Below are 20106 nucleotides of genomic sequence, written 5' to 3'. Positions count from 1 at the left end.
GGGCGGGAGACCCGAGGGGGCGACAGGAGTGGGCGGGACACGGGGCCGCGGAGGTGGGGACACATCGTCCCCGGGATCCTGCGTCCCCACCGGGAGGTCCCCTCGCTTTCCCCCCGCGGAGGCCGTTCCCTCCCGACCCCGCACTCACCCGCCCGGGTCCCCGTCAGGCCCAGGGCCCCCGAGAGCAGCAGGAGGAGGGTTCCGGGGCCCATGATGTCCCGGGGTCTGGGGACGATCTGCGTGCAGGCCGGTCAGTGGAGACTTTATAACCGGAGTGAGAACTGGGGCCGCGTCATGAATTTCCAGACAGAAGGATCCGACGCAGGTTGTGAGAAGGGGAAGTGAAACCGCGGGGAGGTGGGGACTCCCCAACACTGAGCTTCCCGCCAGGGACTCCGCCCTCAGGACCTGGGACTGTGCCCTGACCCCTCCTCCTGCACCGAGCCTGTGTCACGCTGTCTCCTGAGTCCTGGCCCAGGGGCTGTCTGAGGAAACCAGGCTGGGCTCAGCCCCTTTCCCTCCTCTTCTCTCCCAGGAATCCCTCTCCCTGAAATGGACGCCCTGCCTCCCACCCGTTACCTCTCCCCCTGGACTCTTCTGGAAGAAGACACCCCAGGGAACTTGGTGCCAGAGTGAGCTCGCCCTGGGACTAGAGGAAGGACAGGGCTTTTCTCTTTAATCCTGGATAAGCTGTGCCTGAAAACATCACTTAGAGATTCTCACAGAGCCCAGTCTCCTCATTGTTTATTATCTACAGTGGGTGACAATCTTGGAAACCCCTGATCATCAGTAAGCTAATCTGTAAAATCGAGGTTTGGGCTCCTTGGTACAGAAATGTGTCTAAATAGCACTAAAGTTAGACTCTCAAAGCTCCTAAATCTTACTTTCCCAGACGGTACACATGTGACTCTGGATGTTTCTATTGTAAAATGATGTACACATGTGACTCTGGATGTTTCTATTGTAAAATGATCTTCATTCCGCAGCCCTGACTTTCTTTGTTGAGTCCCTGCATCCTTATTACAAAGTAACACATGGAAGCAGTTTGTTTCTATGTATTTCCAACCGGACCATGTACAACGTCAAAGTTGCAGGTGCTCAATGCAGTTAAAATGCCCTTTACCAGTCTTCCTATATGGCCATTTTTATGAATAATTTACATATAAGCAGTGTGTATATTTTATTGGGAGACATTATTATTCTTAAGCTGATTAGCATCAGAAGGGGATTAGTTTTTAGGCAGCTCCACATAACACCCTGTTAGGCTAGAGGTAATTTATTAAAGATCTATGAAACAGCATATTTAAATCAGAGAGTTCCACTGCTTTAGAATTCTTCACCTTTCCCTCCCCCCTGCTTCTCCAGCCCTTCTCTGTCTCTCTCACCCCTCAGGCCCACTTCTCCTCTTAGTCCCCACCACCCTCTCACTCCTGATTGTGGCACGAGTGCCACCCCTCACCTGCCAGCCAAGGACTATTCTCCCCACAGGGATCAGTGAGTGATCCTGCTAATGTGAGTCAGGGTGTGTCATTTCTTCATGAAAAACACTCCAGTGGCTCCCTCTCACTCTGGGAAGCTTCTAGAATATCAGGCACATGAGCACAGAGATTTTGGCTACTTAGGTCAAAGTATCCCAGGCATCTGAAGCCATTTCTGATAGAGTGGGCATTAAATTATTTGTTCAGTGAATGAATGAATTAAAATTTATAGCATGTAAAACCATAACCTGAAAAATACAAAAAAAGTTAGAAAATATTTTGTTACATACTAGTGTGTATATCAGTTTATAAATTCATTCCAGTGGAAAGAATGCTGTATGCTTATTTGTTGCACAGTTGAGCCTGTGTATTAGTTTTCTATTGCTGCGTAACGAATTACAACAATTTAGTGGCTCAAAATAACACCCACTTATTTGCTCTCAATTCCTTAGTCAGAAATCCAGGCTCAGTGTGGATGGGTTCTCTGGTCAGGGTGTCACAAAGCTGTGTGCTCATCCTGAGCTCAAGATTTTCCTCCAAGCTTACATGGAGCTGTTAGCAGAATTCAGTTTTTTCCAGTTGTAGGTCTGATGTTCCTGTTTTCTTGACAACTATCAGCGAGGAGCCCTGGGAGGAATGCCCCCAACACCTAGTGTCCACCAGCAGTCTTTGCCATGTGGCCTTTCATTTTCAAAGCCCCCAGTGGAGAAATGCCTCACATTGAATCCCTCTCACTTGGAATCTTTGGGGTAAAGAGAAACCCCAGTCAGTACTCACCTGATTAGGATAATCCCATGGATAGTCCCCAGGTCTGAAGGTCAGCTGATGTGAGACCTTAGTTACCTCTGCAGAATCCCTTCCCAGAACCTATATTAATGTTTGATTGAATAACTGGGGGAAGGTGACTATCCAGGGTGGTTATTGGGGAACATCATAGAATCAGCCTAGGATGGCCTATTCTTTTTTTTTTCTTTAAAGATTTTTTTTTTACTGGGGAATTGGGGGGATGGGAACAATGCTGGGGTTTGGGGGAAGGGGAACAGACAAGTTGCTGTCGTTTTGTTCTTCAGTCTAGTTGTGGAGGACGTGGCTTCACTGGCCCAAGTTGGCACCATCATTGCGCTCTTCCCGGGCAAGGCAGATCACTCGCCAGCTTCTGGACGGCCACTCACTGTGGCTGCTTGGCCGCTCACGCTGGCTGCTGGCTACATACGGTAGCCCATGGCAACCCACTGCCACAGGGGCTGCAGCCTAACAGTCGCCAGCAACTCATGGCAGCCCAGCTCCAGGTTGAGCTGTTGTTCAGCATCTTAGCTATAGAGGGCAGTGTCACTGGCCCTCATATATGGGATCCAAACCAGGGCCCTCTGGCATCCCAAGCCAGTTCTTAACCATCGCATCACTTGGCCGGCCCTAGGATGGCCTATTTTTCCCTGTGTGTTTTTTTGGGTTGCAGTTGGAAATGAAGTTCAAGTAAATAGATTGCTGTGAATAATAATAAAATGCATCCTATTAGCCATGGAAATTCTTGAATCTTAAAACTAAATGACATGTTTAATATTTATACTTAATTTAGAGCAAATGAAAAAGTACAATAATTCATTCTCTCTTTGGATACTGTATTACTCATGTGTGGCAGCATAACAAATTACCCAAAACTTAGCAGCTCAAAGCAACAAATGTGTATTATCTTCCACTGTTTCCCAAGGTCAGGAATCCAGGAGAGGTTTTCCTGAGTGTTTCTGGCTCAGGGCCTCCTCTCAAGGTTGCAGTCAAGTTGTCAGCCAGGGCTATATCATCTGAAGGCTTGACTGGGGCTGGAGGACTCCATGAAACATGACACTCATAGGGCTGTTGGAAGGGGCCTCATTTCCTTCCTGGATGGTCCTAGGAGGCCTAAGTTTCTAGCCATGTGGACTTTGCCATAAGGTGGCTAATGTCTAGGTAGCTTCATCCCTAAAATCAAGTGATAGGGAAGAGAGACAGAGACAGAGAGAGAGAGAGAGAGAGAGAGAGAGAGAGAGAGAGAGAGAGAGAGAGAGAGAGAGAGGAGATAGAAAAACCAAGACAGAAGCTGCAGTGAGTTTTAGGTCTCAGGCTCAGAGTCACACCATTACATCAGCCTGATGAGAAGTGAGTCATTAAGTCCAGCCCACGTTCAAGAGAGAGGGAATTACTCCACCTCTGGAAAGGGGGAGTGTCAAAGAATATACATACACATAAAAATAAAAATTTCAATTAAATATTGTTTCAGGATTTTAGGGTTTTTTTGTTTGTGTCTTTTTTTTTAAAGGTTTTATTGGGGAATTGGGGGAGGGGAACAGCACTGGGGAATTGGGGGAAGGGGAACAGACAAGTTGCTGTTGTTTGAGGGCGCAGCCCACAGTGGCCCATGTGGGAATGAAACCAGCAACTTTGGTGTTACTAGCACCATGCTCTAACCAACTGAGCTAACTGGCCACCCCTGTTTCAGGATTTTATAATTGAAATGCTTCTTTTATTATTTTCCTTAATGCCTTAAATTTCATTTTTGGAATGTAACAATTAAAATTTGAGACAGAGAAAGGAGATACAATATTTGTAATTTTTTATTGCAGATGCCTTTATAACAATGTTTCCTACAATAACTGGCAACTAAGTTGAGAACATATAGTAGCTAGATCACATAGTTTAAAGACTCAGCACCATAACAATAATGCCTTTACAATAACTATCTTTGCTTTTCCTTAGATTTTTCAAATTTACTTCATTAAGAATGTCAAACATATTGGCTAAAATGCCAATTTTCTTACTTAACATCATCTTCAAAAATATTTGCCTAGGGGCCAGCCAAGTGGCTCATTGGTAAGAGTGTGAGCTCTGAACAACAGGGCTGCCAGTTCCATTCCCACATGCGCCAGTAAGCTGCGCCCTCTACAGCTAAGATTGTGAACAACAGCTCAACTTGGAGCTGGGCTATCGTGAGTGGCCAGCGACAATGAAGGCTGCAGTGAGCTGCTGTGGTCTACCGTTAGCCGCCATGAGCAGCCATCCTATGGCCAGCGACTGACTTCCTCAATCAGGAAGAACACAATGATCATAATACCAACATGGGACAATGAAGTGACATCCTCCACAACTAGACTTAAGAACAAAAGGACAACTTGGCTGTTCCCCTTCCCCAATTCCCCAACACTGTTCCTCTCCCCCAATTCCCCAATAAAAAAATCTTTAAAAAACCAATACTATTTGCCTAATAAAATCACTTTTCAAAATGGAAGAAAAGTGTGAATCTCATGCCTCAGCCTATACACCTAGCCTATATATCCTGACAACAATTTTGATATGATGCAGCAGGCAGCGATGGTTAACTCCAGTCTAGGGACAGAGTGTGCCCAAACTGGCTCTCTGGTTGGCATCCTAGAATAAATGACCCATCTTTCACTGTGTTTTTGAATGAGATTTTGTAGAAGTGATTTGGACACCGAGGTGACTCTAAAAAGCACTGTTGATATGTGCTGCTGAAATTTGGGTTAAAGAAGCTCTGTGGTATCTTCATTCACACTCTATTCTATCAATTCTTTCCCCTTTATAGCGTTTTCCAGTTTAACTTATATTGATCAATAATGTGCATTTCCACTTTGGTAAAAGTAGTTAATTCAGTTGTATGTGAGGTTAAATGTAATACATCAAATCCTTCACAGATAGAATTACCTTGCACATCACATTGACCTGTATCCCAGGAAATCTATAGAGATGCCAGTGATCACATGACCTAGTTCTAGCCAATGCCGTTTCCTGTGACACCACAGCCCTCTCTCTGACATGACTCATAACAATTGGTTGTGGCTTTGTTCCAAGGTGAGTAGGTTTTTCTAAGAATCATTGCAATAAACCAGTATTTCCTTTTCTATTTCCTTATTTAAAAATTAAGCAGGAATGGTTCAGAAGACACAGTTTGAAAAATGTCAGTTTAGGAATTATGATCAAGTAATAAATAGGTGTCAGAAACAGGACCTATGAAGAAGCTACTGTGGCAGCCTCCCCAACCCTGTTCCCCAGATGTAACCTCTATCTTGATTCTTGTGTTTACTATTCCCTGAATATTCTCTGAAGATTTTACAATAAGTGTATATATATATATATATATATATATATATATATATATATCCCCAAACCAAATATTACTTACTTCTGCCTGTTTTTGAACTTCCTGTCTATTGAACTCGTACTGCATGGACTCTTCTGAGACTCAGCATTATGTAGGCGAGTTATCCCTCGTGTGTGAGGCTGCCCTTCACTCATTTTTACTGCTGAAGTCTTACATTTTATGATTACTCCACATTTCTATTTTTCTGTAAATGCATAAAATAATTATTCCAGTTTTTGCTGTGAGCATGAGTGTGCATGTCTCCTGGGCACAAGGCAAGAAATTCCCAGGAGAGGAGGGTCAGGAGGGACGGCTGGAGTACAGGGGTGTGTGCTTTAACCACAGGAGATAAGATGATGTGCATTTCATTTCTGAAGTGCTTGTGCCAGTTTAAACTTTCACCAGGAGTGGCTAAGACTTCATGTGGCTGATGTGGCTGTTCTCAAAATAAACCAAACTCAGTGTAAGTAGAGGAATTAAGAGTTGGAAGTCAGGTCCTTGGTTGCAGAATCACTCAGGCATTTTCTGTCCAGACTATTCATGACTTCCTTTCCTTTCCTTTTATTCTGTATACCTGTCATTATGCTTTTAACATATACACCCAGATAATGCTTCCTTTTAGTATAACCAGATGGTATTATTTTGTATGTGTGAGATATTTGATAATGAGAGTAAAGGAAGGAGGGAAGGAAAGAAGGAAGAAAGAGGAGAAAAAAAAAGAAATTAGAAGAGTGAACAGGCAGAGAGGAATTAGAAACAGCGAGTGCAGATAACATTTTCAAAGTGTAAGGAAATAGGGATGGAGACTAATAGAAACTTAAGAGAGCTTTATTAGTTATTTGTTGCTGAGCACCAAACTACCCCAAAATTTAGTGGCTTAAAACAATAAATGTCTGTTACCTCACACAGACAATACAAGGACAAGCGAAATGGGGTGAGAGATGCTGGTGAGAGAAGCTGGGTGAAGAGAAAGGTTTTATAAGATGGGATAAGTAATAGGTGGTTGGTATACTGATGAAAATGATCTTGTTAGTAAGGGTCCTCCAAGAAGCAGATCGCAAGATGGGATTAAACTCAGCAGTATTTTATCAGGAGAAACACCTGTCAGAGACTATGGAGAAGGAGCCAGAAAACCTGGGAGAACCAGCAGACAGAGACGCCAGTCTGATGGTCAGGAGAGAAGGTTCGTCAGCCGTGTCTCAGGTCCATGCTGGGCAATCTCAGTGAAGTGGAGCAAGGCCCTGGGAGAGTCCTCGAGCCACACTGGCCATCAGAGGAGCTCTTGTGTCCCAGGAATGGCCTGCCTCAGTGTCCCTCCTGTGACCAGTCATTGTCTGGGAACAGCCCCTGGGAAGCAGGGCCCCTGCACAAATGCTGCCATGGATTTCAGAGCACAGAAGTGGGGACCTGGTGACTTACCTGGGGGATGTGACCCAAATCTTCCTACTGAAGGGCCTGGGCCCTTGGAACTCAAACCCTTCTCAGACTCCTTTGCTCTACGTGTCCCTTCACAGTTACAGGGAACGAGAGGGAACCACGAGGTGCCCAGGTCTATTACCCAGGTCCCCACATATTCCTCCAGCCCCCATTATGTGACAGCAGCCCCCTCCACCCCCACCCCCCAGTGGATCAGGGTCCATTACTCCTGTCTCAATAAGAGGGGACTTTTCTTCTTACCTGCTGGTCCCTAGGCATGTGGAGTCCTCACTTCCCTGCTGACAAACATGATGTAAGTTCAGTGGGGCCCTTGTTGTGCTCCCCTTGTAAGAATACCCCTCCTTTTAATAACGAAGACCACCTATCCTACAGAGCCAGGAGTTGTAGAGACAGGAAGTGCCACATCCCCCTGGGGGCAACTCTGTAAGTGATGGTGACCAGGGCCACACCTGCTTCCACCCCCTGGTCCTGGACCTACGTTCTCTTCCTGTTGAGAACTCAGCACCACAGTGTCTCCGATTCAGTAAATATTCCACGTCTTGGAAGATGTCACCCCGTCCCTTCACGGCGTGTCCTCAAAGTTGGCACTTCACTGGTACCTTCAGATGGCCTATCCAGTGCTCTGTGTGGCCAGCAGCCCCTGGGGGGTACATATGTGACATGACCAGTAGACCCCACAGTCACAGCCCGGCCTGCACCTGCTTCATGTGAAGTGTGTTCCCTGGTCAGATGCTGTGCCAAGAGCAGTTCCAAGACTGGATCAGGGGTTTGGAAGCCCCCAGATGGTGGTGCCGGCAGATGTTCTGAGGACAAGAAAGGAAAACCCATACTTGGGATCAGTGTCTGTCCCTGTGGGGACGAGCCTCTGGCCCTCCAGGGTGGAAGGGCTCGCTGTAGTCGGCTTGTCACTTGGTGGCTAGTTGGTCACCTACAGATATAGGACCAAATAAGGGCCTGGTATTGGTCTAAAGCTGACATTGGGACATTCAGAGGTGGCAGCAGCTGGGACAGCCTTGGTATGTGGGAGTCAATGCTGCTGGGCCAGATGTCATGGTCACTCCATTCATGTGCCCATCCTGCCAGTCCTGGCTGACCAGTGATGAAGGCTGGCTGAGGTCAATTTGTCTGCTTGGTTGTTGAGGGCCTCTTTGGGGGAATGCTTTCTGGTGGTTGTTAACATGTGATTCAGGCTTAACCACAGATGGACCATTTTCACCTCATGATGGACGGCTGCTGGGCCTGTTCAATGTATGACTTACTGGGTTATGCAGCCCTCAATTCCTATGGACGTTTGCAATCCCCTGGCTGCTTGGTGTTCTAGGTTAAGCATTCTGTCTTATCAGGGCGCAGTAATGCACCCAGAGTTCCTTCCAAAAGGGGCCCATCTCTGCTGTGGATGGACAGAGCCCAGGGGCCGGCACTGTGCTGCTCCCACTGTGCCTGGTTCAGCCCCACGCTGCGTCTCCTCCAACATCACGGGGTCTGATGAATGATGGCTGATGCACCAGGGCCCGTTTCTTCTGCAGTGTCCTTCCAGATCCAGGTTTCACTCACAGCTGGCATCCTTCTATGTCACCCAGAGTGTGGGCCACACAATATACCAGGTGTCTAATGTGTGTGTGAGACCCACAAGGTCCTCCCAGGCAGCGTGCTTCCTTCTCTGCAGCGAGGGATGCAGGATGCATCGGTGTATCTTCCTTTAGAGGGGAGATGGCTGCATGGCCCTCCCCGCTGGACCTCTAGGCTTGAACTGAGGCGGCCACTCCCTGAGTCTCTGCGAGGTTTAATTCCACCTCTGGAGTGCCCGTGTTCACCAAGGCGTCCAGCGTACTGTCCACCTCTTGCTCACGCATCCCAGTCTGCATGGCGCTGTCAGTGAAGTGAACTAATGTGATAGTCAGTGGGATGTCCAGGAGGTCCAGATCTCTAAGACTATAGTGTAGATAGTGTAGATGGCAGGAGAGGTGGAATAGCCCCAGAGAAAACTATAAATAAATGTTGTTCCTCCCATGTGCCTACTAATCATTCTTACTCCACTTTTCTAACTGGAATAATAATGAATACATTTGGAGAGCAGGGTCAGGAAACAGACAGAACAGATGAAGTGATTAAAAGTACAAACTTTTAGTTATAAAATAAGTCATGGGGATATAATGTACAGCACAGGGAATAGAGTCAGTAATATTGGGATAACTGTGTATGGTGACACATGGTTACTAGAGTTATTGTGGCGATATAATGTATATAAATTTTGAATCACTATGTTATACACATGAAACTAATATAACATTATTTGTCAACTACAACTACAAAAAAACTTTTTAAAAAAACAAAGTGCTCCCCACAATACAATCCACACATCGTGTGCCTGGTTCCTTATCAGTCCCCTCCAGCGGTGCTGTCCACACACCGTGTGCCTCTGGTCCTGTTACTCCCCTCCAGGGGTGCCATGCACATGCCATGTGCCTGTGGGCTTATCACTCCCCTCCAGCAGATCCGTCCACACACTGTAAGCTGGCGGCCGTGTTATTCCCCTCCAGCGGTGCCCTCCATACGCCGTGTGCCTGCTGCCTTCTCACTCCCCTCCAGAGGCGCTGTCCACATGCCATGTGCCTGGGAGCTTACCAGTGCCCTCCCCGGTACGGTCCACCCACCCTGTGCCTGCAGCCCTATTATTCACCGCAAGGGTGCTGTCCACACTACGTGCCTGGGACCTTATCACCCGCTCCAGCGGTGTTGTCCACATGCCGTGTGCCTGAGGCCTTATGACTCCATCTAGCAGTGGGCCACACGCTATGTGCCAGTGGCCTTATTACTACACTCCAGCGGTGCCACCCACACGACGTGTGCCTGGGAACTTATCACCCCCTCAGAGGAACCGTGCATCCACAGTGTGCGTGCGGCCTTACTACTCCGCTACCGCGGTGCCATCCACACCCTGTGTTCCTGCGGCACTGTTACTTCACTCCAGGGATGGCGTCCACACATGTTGTGCTGGCGGCCTTATTACTACTCCCTTCCAGGGGTGCCGTCCCTGCGCCACGTGCCTGCAACCTTATCACTCCCCGACAGCTATGCAGTCCATACAGCGTGTGCACGCAGCCTTATCCTCCCACTGGGGTGCCGTCCACATGCCGTGTGCCCTCTGCCTTATTACTCCAGGGATGCTGTCCACACACTGTGTGCCACCGGCCTTATCACTCCTCCCCAGAGGTGGTATCGCACCCAGCACGCAGCTGCCATCAGGACTGGACTTGGTGACTTCTGAGGTAATCTCACGCCTTCTTTAGACCCCGTCAGGTTTCTGCAGGGACCAGTGCTGGATGAATGGAGATAATAGGCAATGCCAACAGGGTCCCTGCTTCCGTCAGGTCTCTACTGGTAGCGCTCACCCTACATCGCCTGGAAAACCCTCCCCAGGACCGCCCCTGGGACACAGTATCATTTCTGACTTGGCCGCGATGAGGCAGTTTCAGAGGTTTCCCTCTGTCCTTCAGCACAATGAGAAACCCTGCTCCACAGACAGGGACCCAGGGTGAGGGCTCCTCCCACTGCCAAGGGCGTCAGTGCTGGTCAGTACTTGGGAAACGGGGCGACAACCCTGAGTGGGTAATGGACCCAGTGGTCACGCTGAAAGCCAGGCTTGTCCAGGACTCCACGCGTGACCTGGCACCTGTAAGCCCCACTGTCATAGGGGACATGGTGATGCTGTGGGAATCCGGGTACCGATGGCAACTCACACCCTGTGTGCAATGCTGTTCAACAGTCTGGTCGTTTCTCTGTCCCCAGTGTCCAGTCACCCGAGTAAATGGCTTAGGTGCCTTTGCAGGAGGATGAGGGGACTGTCCCTGTCCTTACTCACCATGGTGTCCCAGGGGCCTTCCTCCTGGGGGTTTGGACACCTCTTCAATCAATGGGCTCTGAATCTGAAAATTGGCTCAGGTCTGGGTACTGAGCAAGGGACCATGGCTCTTTATTGAGCCAAAAACCCTCAGTCTGCTGCTCCTCAATCTTGCTTTTTTATTATAGATATTAAGCAGCTCACTTGTTGACTACTCATCTGCTATGGTCTGAATGTCTGTGTCCCCCATAATTCATATGTTGGAATCTTGTCCCCCAAGGTGGTGATATTAGGAGATGAAGCCTTTGGGAGGGTGGGGCCTCAGGAATGGGATCAGTGCTCCTGTGAAAGAGACCTGAGAGAGACCCCTCACTCCCCCACCATGTGAGGACACAGCTAGACGGCGCCGTCTATGAGAAAGCTGGCTCTCACCAGACACCGACCTGCCAGCACCTTCATGTTGATTCTCCAGAGCTGTGAGAAAGAAATTTCTCTTCTTTTTTTTATTTTTTTATTTTTTTTTTAAGATTTTTATTGGGGAATTGGGGTGATGGGAACAGCGCTGGGGAATTGGGGAAAGGGGAACAGACAAGTTGCTGTCCTTTTGTTCTTCAGTCTAGTTGTGGAGGACGTTGCTTCACTGGNTTCTTCTCATTTCCTGTCTTCTGGTCTGCCAAGTTTCTGCTGAGAAATCCACTAATAATCTTGTTGAGAATCTCTTGTATGGGATGAGTTGCTTTTTTTCATGCTGTTTTTAGATTCTCTCTGTTTTTGGCTTCCTACAGTTTGATTATAATGTGTCTTAGTGCAAGTTTCTTTCAGTTTATCCTGCTTGTTGTGCCTGGACCTCCTTGAATTTGTAGATCCATGAATTTTCTCAAATTTGGGAAATTTTCAGTGATTATTTCTTCTCTTCCAATTTCTCTCTCTTCTCCTTTTGTGATTCTATAATGTGTGTATTTTCTGTTTGGTGGTAACCTATAAGTTAGGGTCTTTTCACATTCCTTCATTCTGTTTTGTTTTTCTTCTCACATTTGATCATTTCAAATGATCTGTCTTCAAATTTGCTGATTCTTTTTCTGCATTTTTAAGACTGCTGTTGAACCCTTCTAGTGAATTTTTCAGTTCACTTATTATAATTACAGCTCTAGAATTTTTAAAATGTAATTTTTTTCTCTTTGTTAAAATTCTCCGGTTTATGCATCATTTTACTGATTTCCTTTATTTCTTTGTCCATGTTTTCCTTTAACTCTGAGTATATTTACAAAAGTTTTTTAAAGGTCTTTGATCAGGAAGACCGAGGCCTGTGTTTCCACAGGGATGGTTTCTGCAGATTTATTTTGTCCCTTTGAGTAGACAATATTTTCTTGTTCCTTTGTACACCTTGTGATCTTTTGTTGAAAATTAGGTATTTCAAAAAAACCACCATCTATCCCAGTCTTTGTAGGCTGGCGGGAAGACCTTCATTATTTAATAGGGTGTGTTCTAAAACTTGAGCTCAGCTCAGGCTGAAGGCTTAAAAGGTTTTCTCGGATCTTTTCTGAGCATGCATGCTGCCTGGGCCTGTGTGTGTGGTTTTATCCCCTATACCCTCCTCAAAGCACAGTTGTTTTTAAATATCTTAATTTCCCAAAGAGTCTCATCTCAACTTCTTCATGGGACTATAGATGTTCAGTTCTATTTCTCTGTTGAGCGGTTTCCAAAGCTCATACATAGTTAGTTTTTCAGTCTCCAGTAGTTTTTTCAAATGCTTTTGTGGAGCTTCCTAGTCTACCATCTTACTGATATCCTAGGCATTATCTTTTTTTGAGTACCAATATACTAGTTCAGAACTTGATTCATAGGTGAACTTGAATCTCAGATATATCAGCATATCAATCAAGGTTACCCAGAAAAGCAGAACCAATGGGATATCTATCTATCTATTTATCTATCTATCTATTATCTATCTATCTATTATCTATCTATCTACCTATCATCTGTATCATCTATCATCTATATCTATGTCTATATCTATATTTATCTAGAGCTATATCATCTATCTATCTATCCATCCAAATCTTTATTCCCTAAACACCTGGCAGTAGTCCTGCCTGAATTGATTGTTGTAGTTTTCCATTGGTTTTAATGACAGGGCATGATAGCACGAGAGATGCCCTAAGGGATCTCCTCTATGTTAAACATACTCTTCCTTAGCATCGTTAGTAGCAGCCCAGTAACCCTTGGTAATCATGATCAATCACCCTAGTCAGTATAGTAACTCCTATCTTTGAGTGTTGAATCAGAGACATGAAGAGCCAAAAGTGGTTGCATGATAGTCTTAACTTCCAGTTCAATACAATCCGTGCTGTGTCTTATAATGGAAGTATTTGTCTGTNATACAAGGCCTTGGTCACCCCAAAGCTCTCCCACAGGAGGAGCTGCCTGACAACTGCCATCAGGACCCCATGGGCTGACATGACATCCTTTGTAATTTCTGATGAGGAACTGGTGATGTCCCAGAGGCATGCAGACCTTCATCAAATCAGGGCCAGGGTGGAGTTACACAATGAACTGCATGGACTCAGAGGCATCTGAGTGTAAAATGAGGTCTCCTCTTAGCTTCCATCACAGCATCAGGCTCAGTGGTAATTCATTTCTGCTGTTGTTGAATTTGAAAGAAGAAGGAAAGCACAAGTAATGAGAAAACTAGGACATGGTTCAGGGAATGGGAGTGACCCCGTCTTTCAGGTGGTAGATAGTGGGGACTCTCTGTCATCTTGGTCTTGATGTCCTGAGTGCAAAAGGGAACTCTTCTTCCTGCTTTCAGCTGAGTCAGCCAATGTAAGTTAGAAATATATGCGTCAGTGGCAGCCTCTTTGCCTCCATCTTCCAGCCCAGTAAATCAAAGACAAGGACTTAAGGATATGGTACTTTATTCTCACCATGTATTTTCCTTCTCTGGTAAAAATAACCACATGTATGAGGAACCAAGGGCTGCAACTCCCACAGCAGCAGAGAGAGTTGGAGCAGGGATGAGGGCCAGTTGTTTGTCATTGCTCCACCACTAAATTGTTGCCTGGAGCCGAAAAATCTCTCCAATTCATGGGCCCTTTTTTACTGATCTATGAATCACGGATAAATACAGCCATTTAGTAGCCATTTTAGTAGCCAAAATAAAATGAAAACCCGATGTCCATTGGAAGACAAAAATCAAAGTGATGACATTGACTCCCAGGGTAGGCTTTCTAGGAACATGCCCCTAAAAAGGTAGGAGGAAAACACACAATACCTGCAATGCCTTGGCTAAAGGCCCCTTCTCGTTCAGTAATTATGGTAATTTGTCCTCTTTCTGTAAAATCAGGGCAAAGCTTGTTTTCTCATTATCTCAAATAAATTAAATACAGCTTATGATTAAATATCAGATTGGGGCCACAATCTTTGTTCTGAGTGAATCTGAAATGTAATGGGAACATGTCCACTGTAGTGTGTCACCCAGTGGGATCCATGATGGCTTCAGACAGCCCTTCATCACCTGCCTTTGTCAGTCATCAGCTGATTCACTCTGTGCTTTGGTGCCAGACAGTCCGGACTCTTCAAGGATCCTACGTTCAGGGACAGAACAGGGTAGAAAAGGTAATATCTGGATATTAGTTTGTTAAGGTTGCCATAACAACAGGCCACACATTGGGTGGCTTAAGCAAGAGAAATGTACTTTCCCACATTTATAGTTCTGAAGGCTATAAGTCTGAGATCTCCTGAGGCCTCTCTCTTTGGCTTATAGATGACCATCTTCTTCCTCTGTCTTCTCACATTCCTTGCTCTGTGGGTGTCTGTGCTCTAATCTTCATGTCTTATAAGAATATTAGTCATGTTGGATCAGGGCCCACTCCTAATTTAACCACTTTAAAGTACCTATCTTCAAATATAATCACATATCAAGGATTAAGATCTCAGCATATGAATTTGGGGGCACATTCAGCCCATAACAATTAAGATGGACCTATATTTTCTAAGTAATAAGAGGGAATAAATCCCTCTTACTGGACATTGTCTCTTAGTATTCTGAAAATTTGGTCCTGTAGTAGAAACAAACAATTAAAAAGAACCAGGTTAATTTTATCCAGAAGGTGAGCTCTCCCTGAGTCAGACCAGCCAGGACACCTAGATCCTGTGCTGTGTAGCTCTTCAAAGTCCTGCCCACTCTGTGGTCNTGTCTCCTGGTCTTAGTATAGTGTTCTGATGTAGTAAGTGTGCTGTGGGGCCTGTAGCAGTCTGCTTGGTCACCTGAGCCACACATTCCAGGTGTGTCTTTTGTGTGTACCTTCCTCTTGTTGAGCCTTGGTTGCTCTTTGCACATCAATGGGAGGAATTGATCCTCAGGCTGATTGGTTGTGAGGATTGACCATGACTACAGTGGAGGAGCTGTTGTGCAGGGCCTGACCCTACAGAGCAGGGTTCACTTTAGCAGGGTTCAGGTGCTTTCCCAGTATGACATTTACATGTGTCTTCCCCTGAGGTGGCCGAGCGATGCACCTGCTGGGTCCAAAGCTGGCCACCAAGTTTGCCATCCTCTGGGCCTCTTGGGAGGAGTCATATCACAGGCCAAGTTCAGCTGCAGTCTGTGCCCTGCCCAGGGCCACCTGGCATGAACCACAAAGCAATCTGTAGATGGCCATCACCCATTCTGGGCTTGGAGGTGCCTTGAGAGGCCAAGTTTTGAACCATGGCCAGCTGTTACTACTGTTGGGCTTGGGGCTTCTTAGCCAGGGCGTGCTGAAGTCAGATGCTGCTTGTTTGGGTTTTGAGAACGTTTGAGAGATTGTAGGGAAGTCTCCAGCATGCGCCAAGATAGGCTGTTTATACAGAAAAGCCACTGGAAGTGCACTGGGTGTCCTGGAAATTTAGATGTGGCAGGGTCTCAGGGAATAAGAGCAATCAAACAGTGCTATCCACATTAATGGAGATGCAGATATAGCATCTGCCTGTGTCTGCACACATGGAAGGGGAGGGCTCAACAAAGGAATAATAGCTTCTACTGGCTCCTCTGTGCAAGAGAATGCTGCCCCTCCAGCTCTGACCCTGAACCCAGACAATTCATTTCCTCCCTGTATGTCTCTGGCAAGTTTCAAGCTGCTGCCCCAGTGCTGGAGCTCTGAATGAGTGACTCCTGCAGCACGTCCATGCATGGTCCCTTTAGAAGAGTGCCTGGAACTTCAGCCACCCTGTGTCTTACGGAGCCACAATCTCTGCTGGTTTTCACAGCTAGAAGTTATGGGTACTTCTCTCCCCGGCACTGAAACCCTGGGCTGGGGAGCTTGGTGTGGGGAACATGTGCAGCTGAGATATCCCTCCCAATTTTTAATGTTCACATGCAGGTGTGGGACCAGCCTGTTCCTTGTCTCTGCCCCTGCTACCACTCTCCAGGTGGCTTCTTTACATCTGTAGTTTTAGGGCTTCAGTTCAGCTAGACTGCAGGTGATTCTCAATGATAGTTGTTCTGTAGTTAAGTTGTAATTTTGATGTGGTTGTGACAGAAGGTAAGCACAGTGTTTATCTACTCCCCCATCTTAACTGGGTCAAAAAAAATATCTCAACATATTTTTAAAATTTTCTCTTTGGTTTCTTCTTTCACTCATTGTTTGTTAGTAGCATGTTGTTTAACTACCACATGTTTGTGTTTTCCAGTTTTATTCCACTAATTGACTTCTAGTTTCACAGTGCTGGGGTTGGAAAAGATGCTTGATATGATTTCAATCTTCTTAAATTTATTGAGACTTATTTTGTGGCCTAACATGTGATCTGTCCTGGAGAATGTTATATGTGCCCTTGAAAAGCATGTATATTCTGCTGTTTTGGAATGGAAAGTTATAAATATAACTATTAAGTCCATCTGCTCTAATGTGCCATTTAAGGCCAAGGTTTACTTGTTGATTTTCTGTCTAGATGATCTATCCATTGACGTAATAGTAGTCCCCTACTATTATGGTAATACTGTCAATCTCTNGGTTGGTTGCCTCTTTGTTTTGTTGATGGTTTCTTTTGCTGTGCAGAAGCTTTTTAGTTTGATATAGTCCCATTCATTCATTTTTGCTTTTACTTATACTTCCCTTGTATTTGAGGTCAAATTCATAAAATCCTCTCTGAACCCCAGGTCCATAAGCTTAGTACCTATGCTTCTTCTATGCAATTTATTGTTTCAGGTTTTATATTGAGGTCTTTGATTCATTTTGGGTGAATTTTGGTGTATGGTGACAGATAGCAGTCTAATTTCATTCTTTTGCATTTGGCTTTCCAATTTTACCAGCACCATTTATTGAAGAAACATTCTTTTCTCCATTGTATATTTATGGCTCCCTTGTGGAAAATTATCTGCCCATATATATGTGGGTTTATTTCAGGGTTTTAATTCTAATCTATTGGTCTGTGTGTCTGTTCTTCTGCCAATACCATGAAACAGGCACACTTGTGATGAATGGTTTGCTGGTGTTACATCACAACATATGATAAGATCACAGTATCAGTGTTTCCAGGGCTTAGACCACCCTGCACGGGGATGAGCAGGACAGATCATGGGCAGAAAGTGGGGAGCATGGAATGAGACAGTGAAGGGCTGGGTTGTTGGCAGTGACAAGGTCTAGGGGATGACAAGGGCCTGGGGCCCAGGGAGAGCAGAGCAGAAGTCACAGAGGAGAGGAGCTCAGGGAGGTGAGAAGCCAGGGACTGGGAGCATCTCCTCTGCTGTGTGAAGTCCTACCGCTGCCATCAAATTACCACAGACCTTGCAGCTTTAGACACCACTGATTGTCTCACAGTGTGTGGGTTCCAAGTCCGACATGCTCTCATTGGGCTAAGATCAAGGTGTTGGCAGGTCTCTGTCCCTTACTGGGGGCTAGGGGAGAATTCACTGCTAAGCTCATAAATTTGTTGTCTGAATTGTTTCTTGCACATGTAGGACTGAGGTCCCCATTTCCTTGCTGGCTGCCAGCTGGAGCCACCCTTAGTCCTAGAGGACCTCTTTGGGCCTGGAACAAGGCCCCCACAGCACCCAGTCCTTCCCCCACTTGTAGCCTCTCTGACATCCCCTCGGCCGTGTCTCTCCTGCAGCATCTCTGACTCCATCGAGAAAGTTCTCTGCTTTTAAGGGCTTGTGTGATGTGATTGGGCCCACACGGATAATCCAGGGTTGTGTCTCTATTTTAATGTTTTTACCCTTAATTACACCACACAAGTCTTTTTTTTCCACTGAGGCAATTCAGTTTCCAAGGATTAGGGCTGGACATCTTTGGGGGCCACTTTTCAGCCTACCACCTCTGCTTATGTGGAAATCAGCGAGGACCAAGGAGATAACTCTGCTGGGGAAGGTGACAGCGGCCAGGAGCTAAAAGCGTCAACAATTGGGGGGTGACCTGGGGGTTCACAGGGAATAGCTACAGTGCGGGGAGTGGGGGCTGTAACCTGAGTACAGAAGATTCACACAGGAAATGTTTAGGGAAGAGAGGAACATGGGGTACGAGGTACCTATGGAAGGGAGAGGTGCATCCCCGTGGGGGAGGACTTCATAGCTGTGTCCTCAGGGAGGCCCAGGCTTCTGTCAGAGCTGCGAGGTGAAGGGACGTCCTGACAGAGGACTCTGGAGATTTGGCTGATCCTGGGCTGAGTACTCAGGGGGCTCAGTGGGAAGGTCTCAGGGCCTGGGAGGGGGTGTGAGAGGAGAGAGAATAGGGGACTGCAGAGCCTGTGGAGATGAGTGTGCAGGGAGTTTGGGGGAGCAGGTGTGACTGACACAAACAGGGAAAGGACATAATGAGATAAGTCCTGGTGGCTTCAAGGCAGATTTTGGGGGTGAGTGTGTGAGAGATGGAGGTGGGAGGAGCAGGGCTTTGGGGCTCTCACGGGCTCTGTTGATGGAGATGAGGTTTGCGGAGGTTGGTGTTAGTTCCAGTTGTGGGCACTTTCTTGACCCCTAAATTATGGGGCTCAATCCCTGGGGGAGCAGGGCATTAAAGGAAGTCCAAGGGTTCACTCTTGACTTGTGGGGTAGGAGTGCTCTCAGACCAGCTATCAGGTCCTCCTCACAGCTGCTTCAAGAGAGATTTCTGGGGCACTAGGTGCGACCCTGCACGGAGGTTCCCTTTCTACCTGCTGAGGGGACAGAGTGCCTAGGTGAGCTGTGGTCCTCATCCCAATAGTCCCAGTGTGCATTCCACGCTGTGGGAGATTATGTGGACATTTAAAAAGCATTACTAAATAAGAAAATATTTTTTTTCAAAAGCTGATATGAAATTTAACCTTTGGAGGATAATTAACATAATTTTATATGACCTAGAAATTTGAATCTATTTGAGACTTTTAGTTATTTTCCCCATTGTATTAATATTATGGATAGGAAGAAATGTTCTTTTTTTAAAGAAATGAATGCTGACGTGTTTAGGGATGGGGTCATGATGCTTGCAAGTGACTTTCAAGTGATTCTGCAAAAAGTATAAAAACATTATTTATCTTTTTTCAAAATGTATTTTAAAGTTATAGTTGACATACAATATTCCATAAGTTCCAATGTACAACATAGCGATTAGGCATTTTATATACCTTATGAAGCGATGACCACAGTGAGTCTAGCACCCATCTGTCACCATACAGAGTTAGTGTGATATTATTGACTATATTCCCTGTGCTGTATTTTATATCCCTGTGACTTATTTTATAACTGGCAGTTTGCACTTCTTAATCCCCCTCACCATTTTCCCCGACTCCCTGCCCCTCTCCTCTGGCAAACATTAGTGTGTTTTCTCTGTATCTATGAGTCTGTTTTGTTTTCTTTCTTTTGTTCTTCGAATCCCGCATGTATAAGTGAAGTCAAGTCATACAGTAGTTTTCTTTCTTTGTCTAATTTACATAATCCCACATAATGACCTATAGGCTTATCCATGTTGTCACAATAGTAAGATTTCATTCCTTTTTATTACTCAGTATTATTTCATTGTGTGTATGTATATGTATATTTATATGAATATATGTTTATACCACCTCTTCTTTACCCATACATTTATCATTGGATATCTAGGTCGCTTCTATATCTNCTGATAAGGACTAAGACACCCCCTGTTCTGACCCAGGGACACCACTCCATCAGCCTTCACCACCACTCCTGGCAGGTCAGGCTCCCTCCCCTGTTGCTCCTCTGGGTTGTTATGGTCATTGTGGCCTCTGGCTGTTGCTGGCTAACTGTCACCATTTGG

At 45.9% G+C, this 20106-nt stretch overlaps 1 protein-coding gene across 2 annotated transcripts in view; it reads right to left on the bottom strand.

Annotated features, from left to right (window-relative positions):
* Positions 1–315, bottom strand: part of LOC109377610 (HLA class I histocompatibility antigen, A-30 alpha chain-like) — a 3491-nt gene extending 3176 nt beyond the window's left edge. For both annotated transcript variants that reach the window (XM_019634016.1, XM_019634017.1), the window contains exon 1: positions 149–315. In XM_019634016.1, coding sequence (XP_019489561.1) covers positions 149–212 — 64 coding nt within the window. In that variant the 5' untranslated portion in view covers positions 213–315. The remainder of the gene's footprint in view (positions 1–148) is intronic.
* Between the last annotated feature and the right edge of the window lie 19791 nt (positions 316–20106).

This window comes from Hipposideros armiger, unplaced genomic scaffold, assembly GCF_001890085.2.
Source record: "Hipposideros armiger isolate ML-2016 unplaced genomic scaffold, ASM189008v1 scaffold_1478, whole genome shotgun sequence".
Taxonomy (NCBI): Eukaryota; Metazoa; Chordata; class Mammalia; order Chiroptera; family Hipposideridae; genus Hipposideros; species Hipposideros armiger.
Note: the sequence above shows the minus strand (reverse complement) of the source record. Positions and strands in the feature narration are given on the sequence as shown.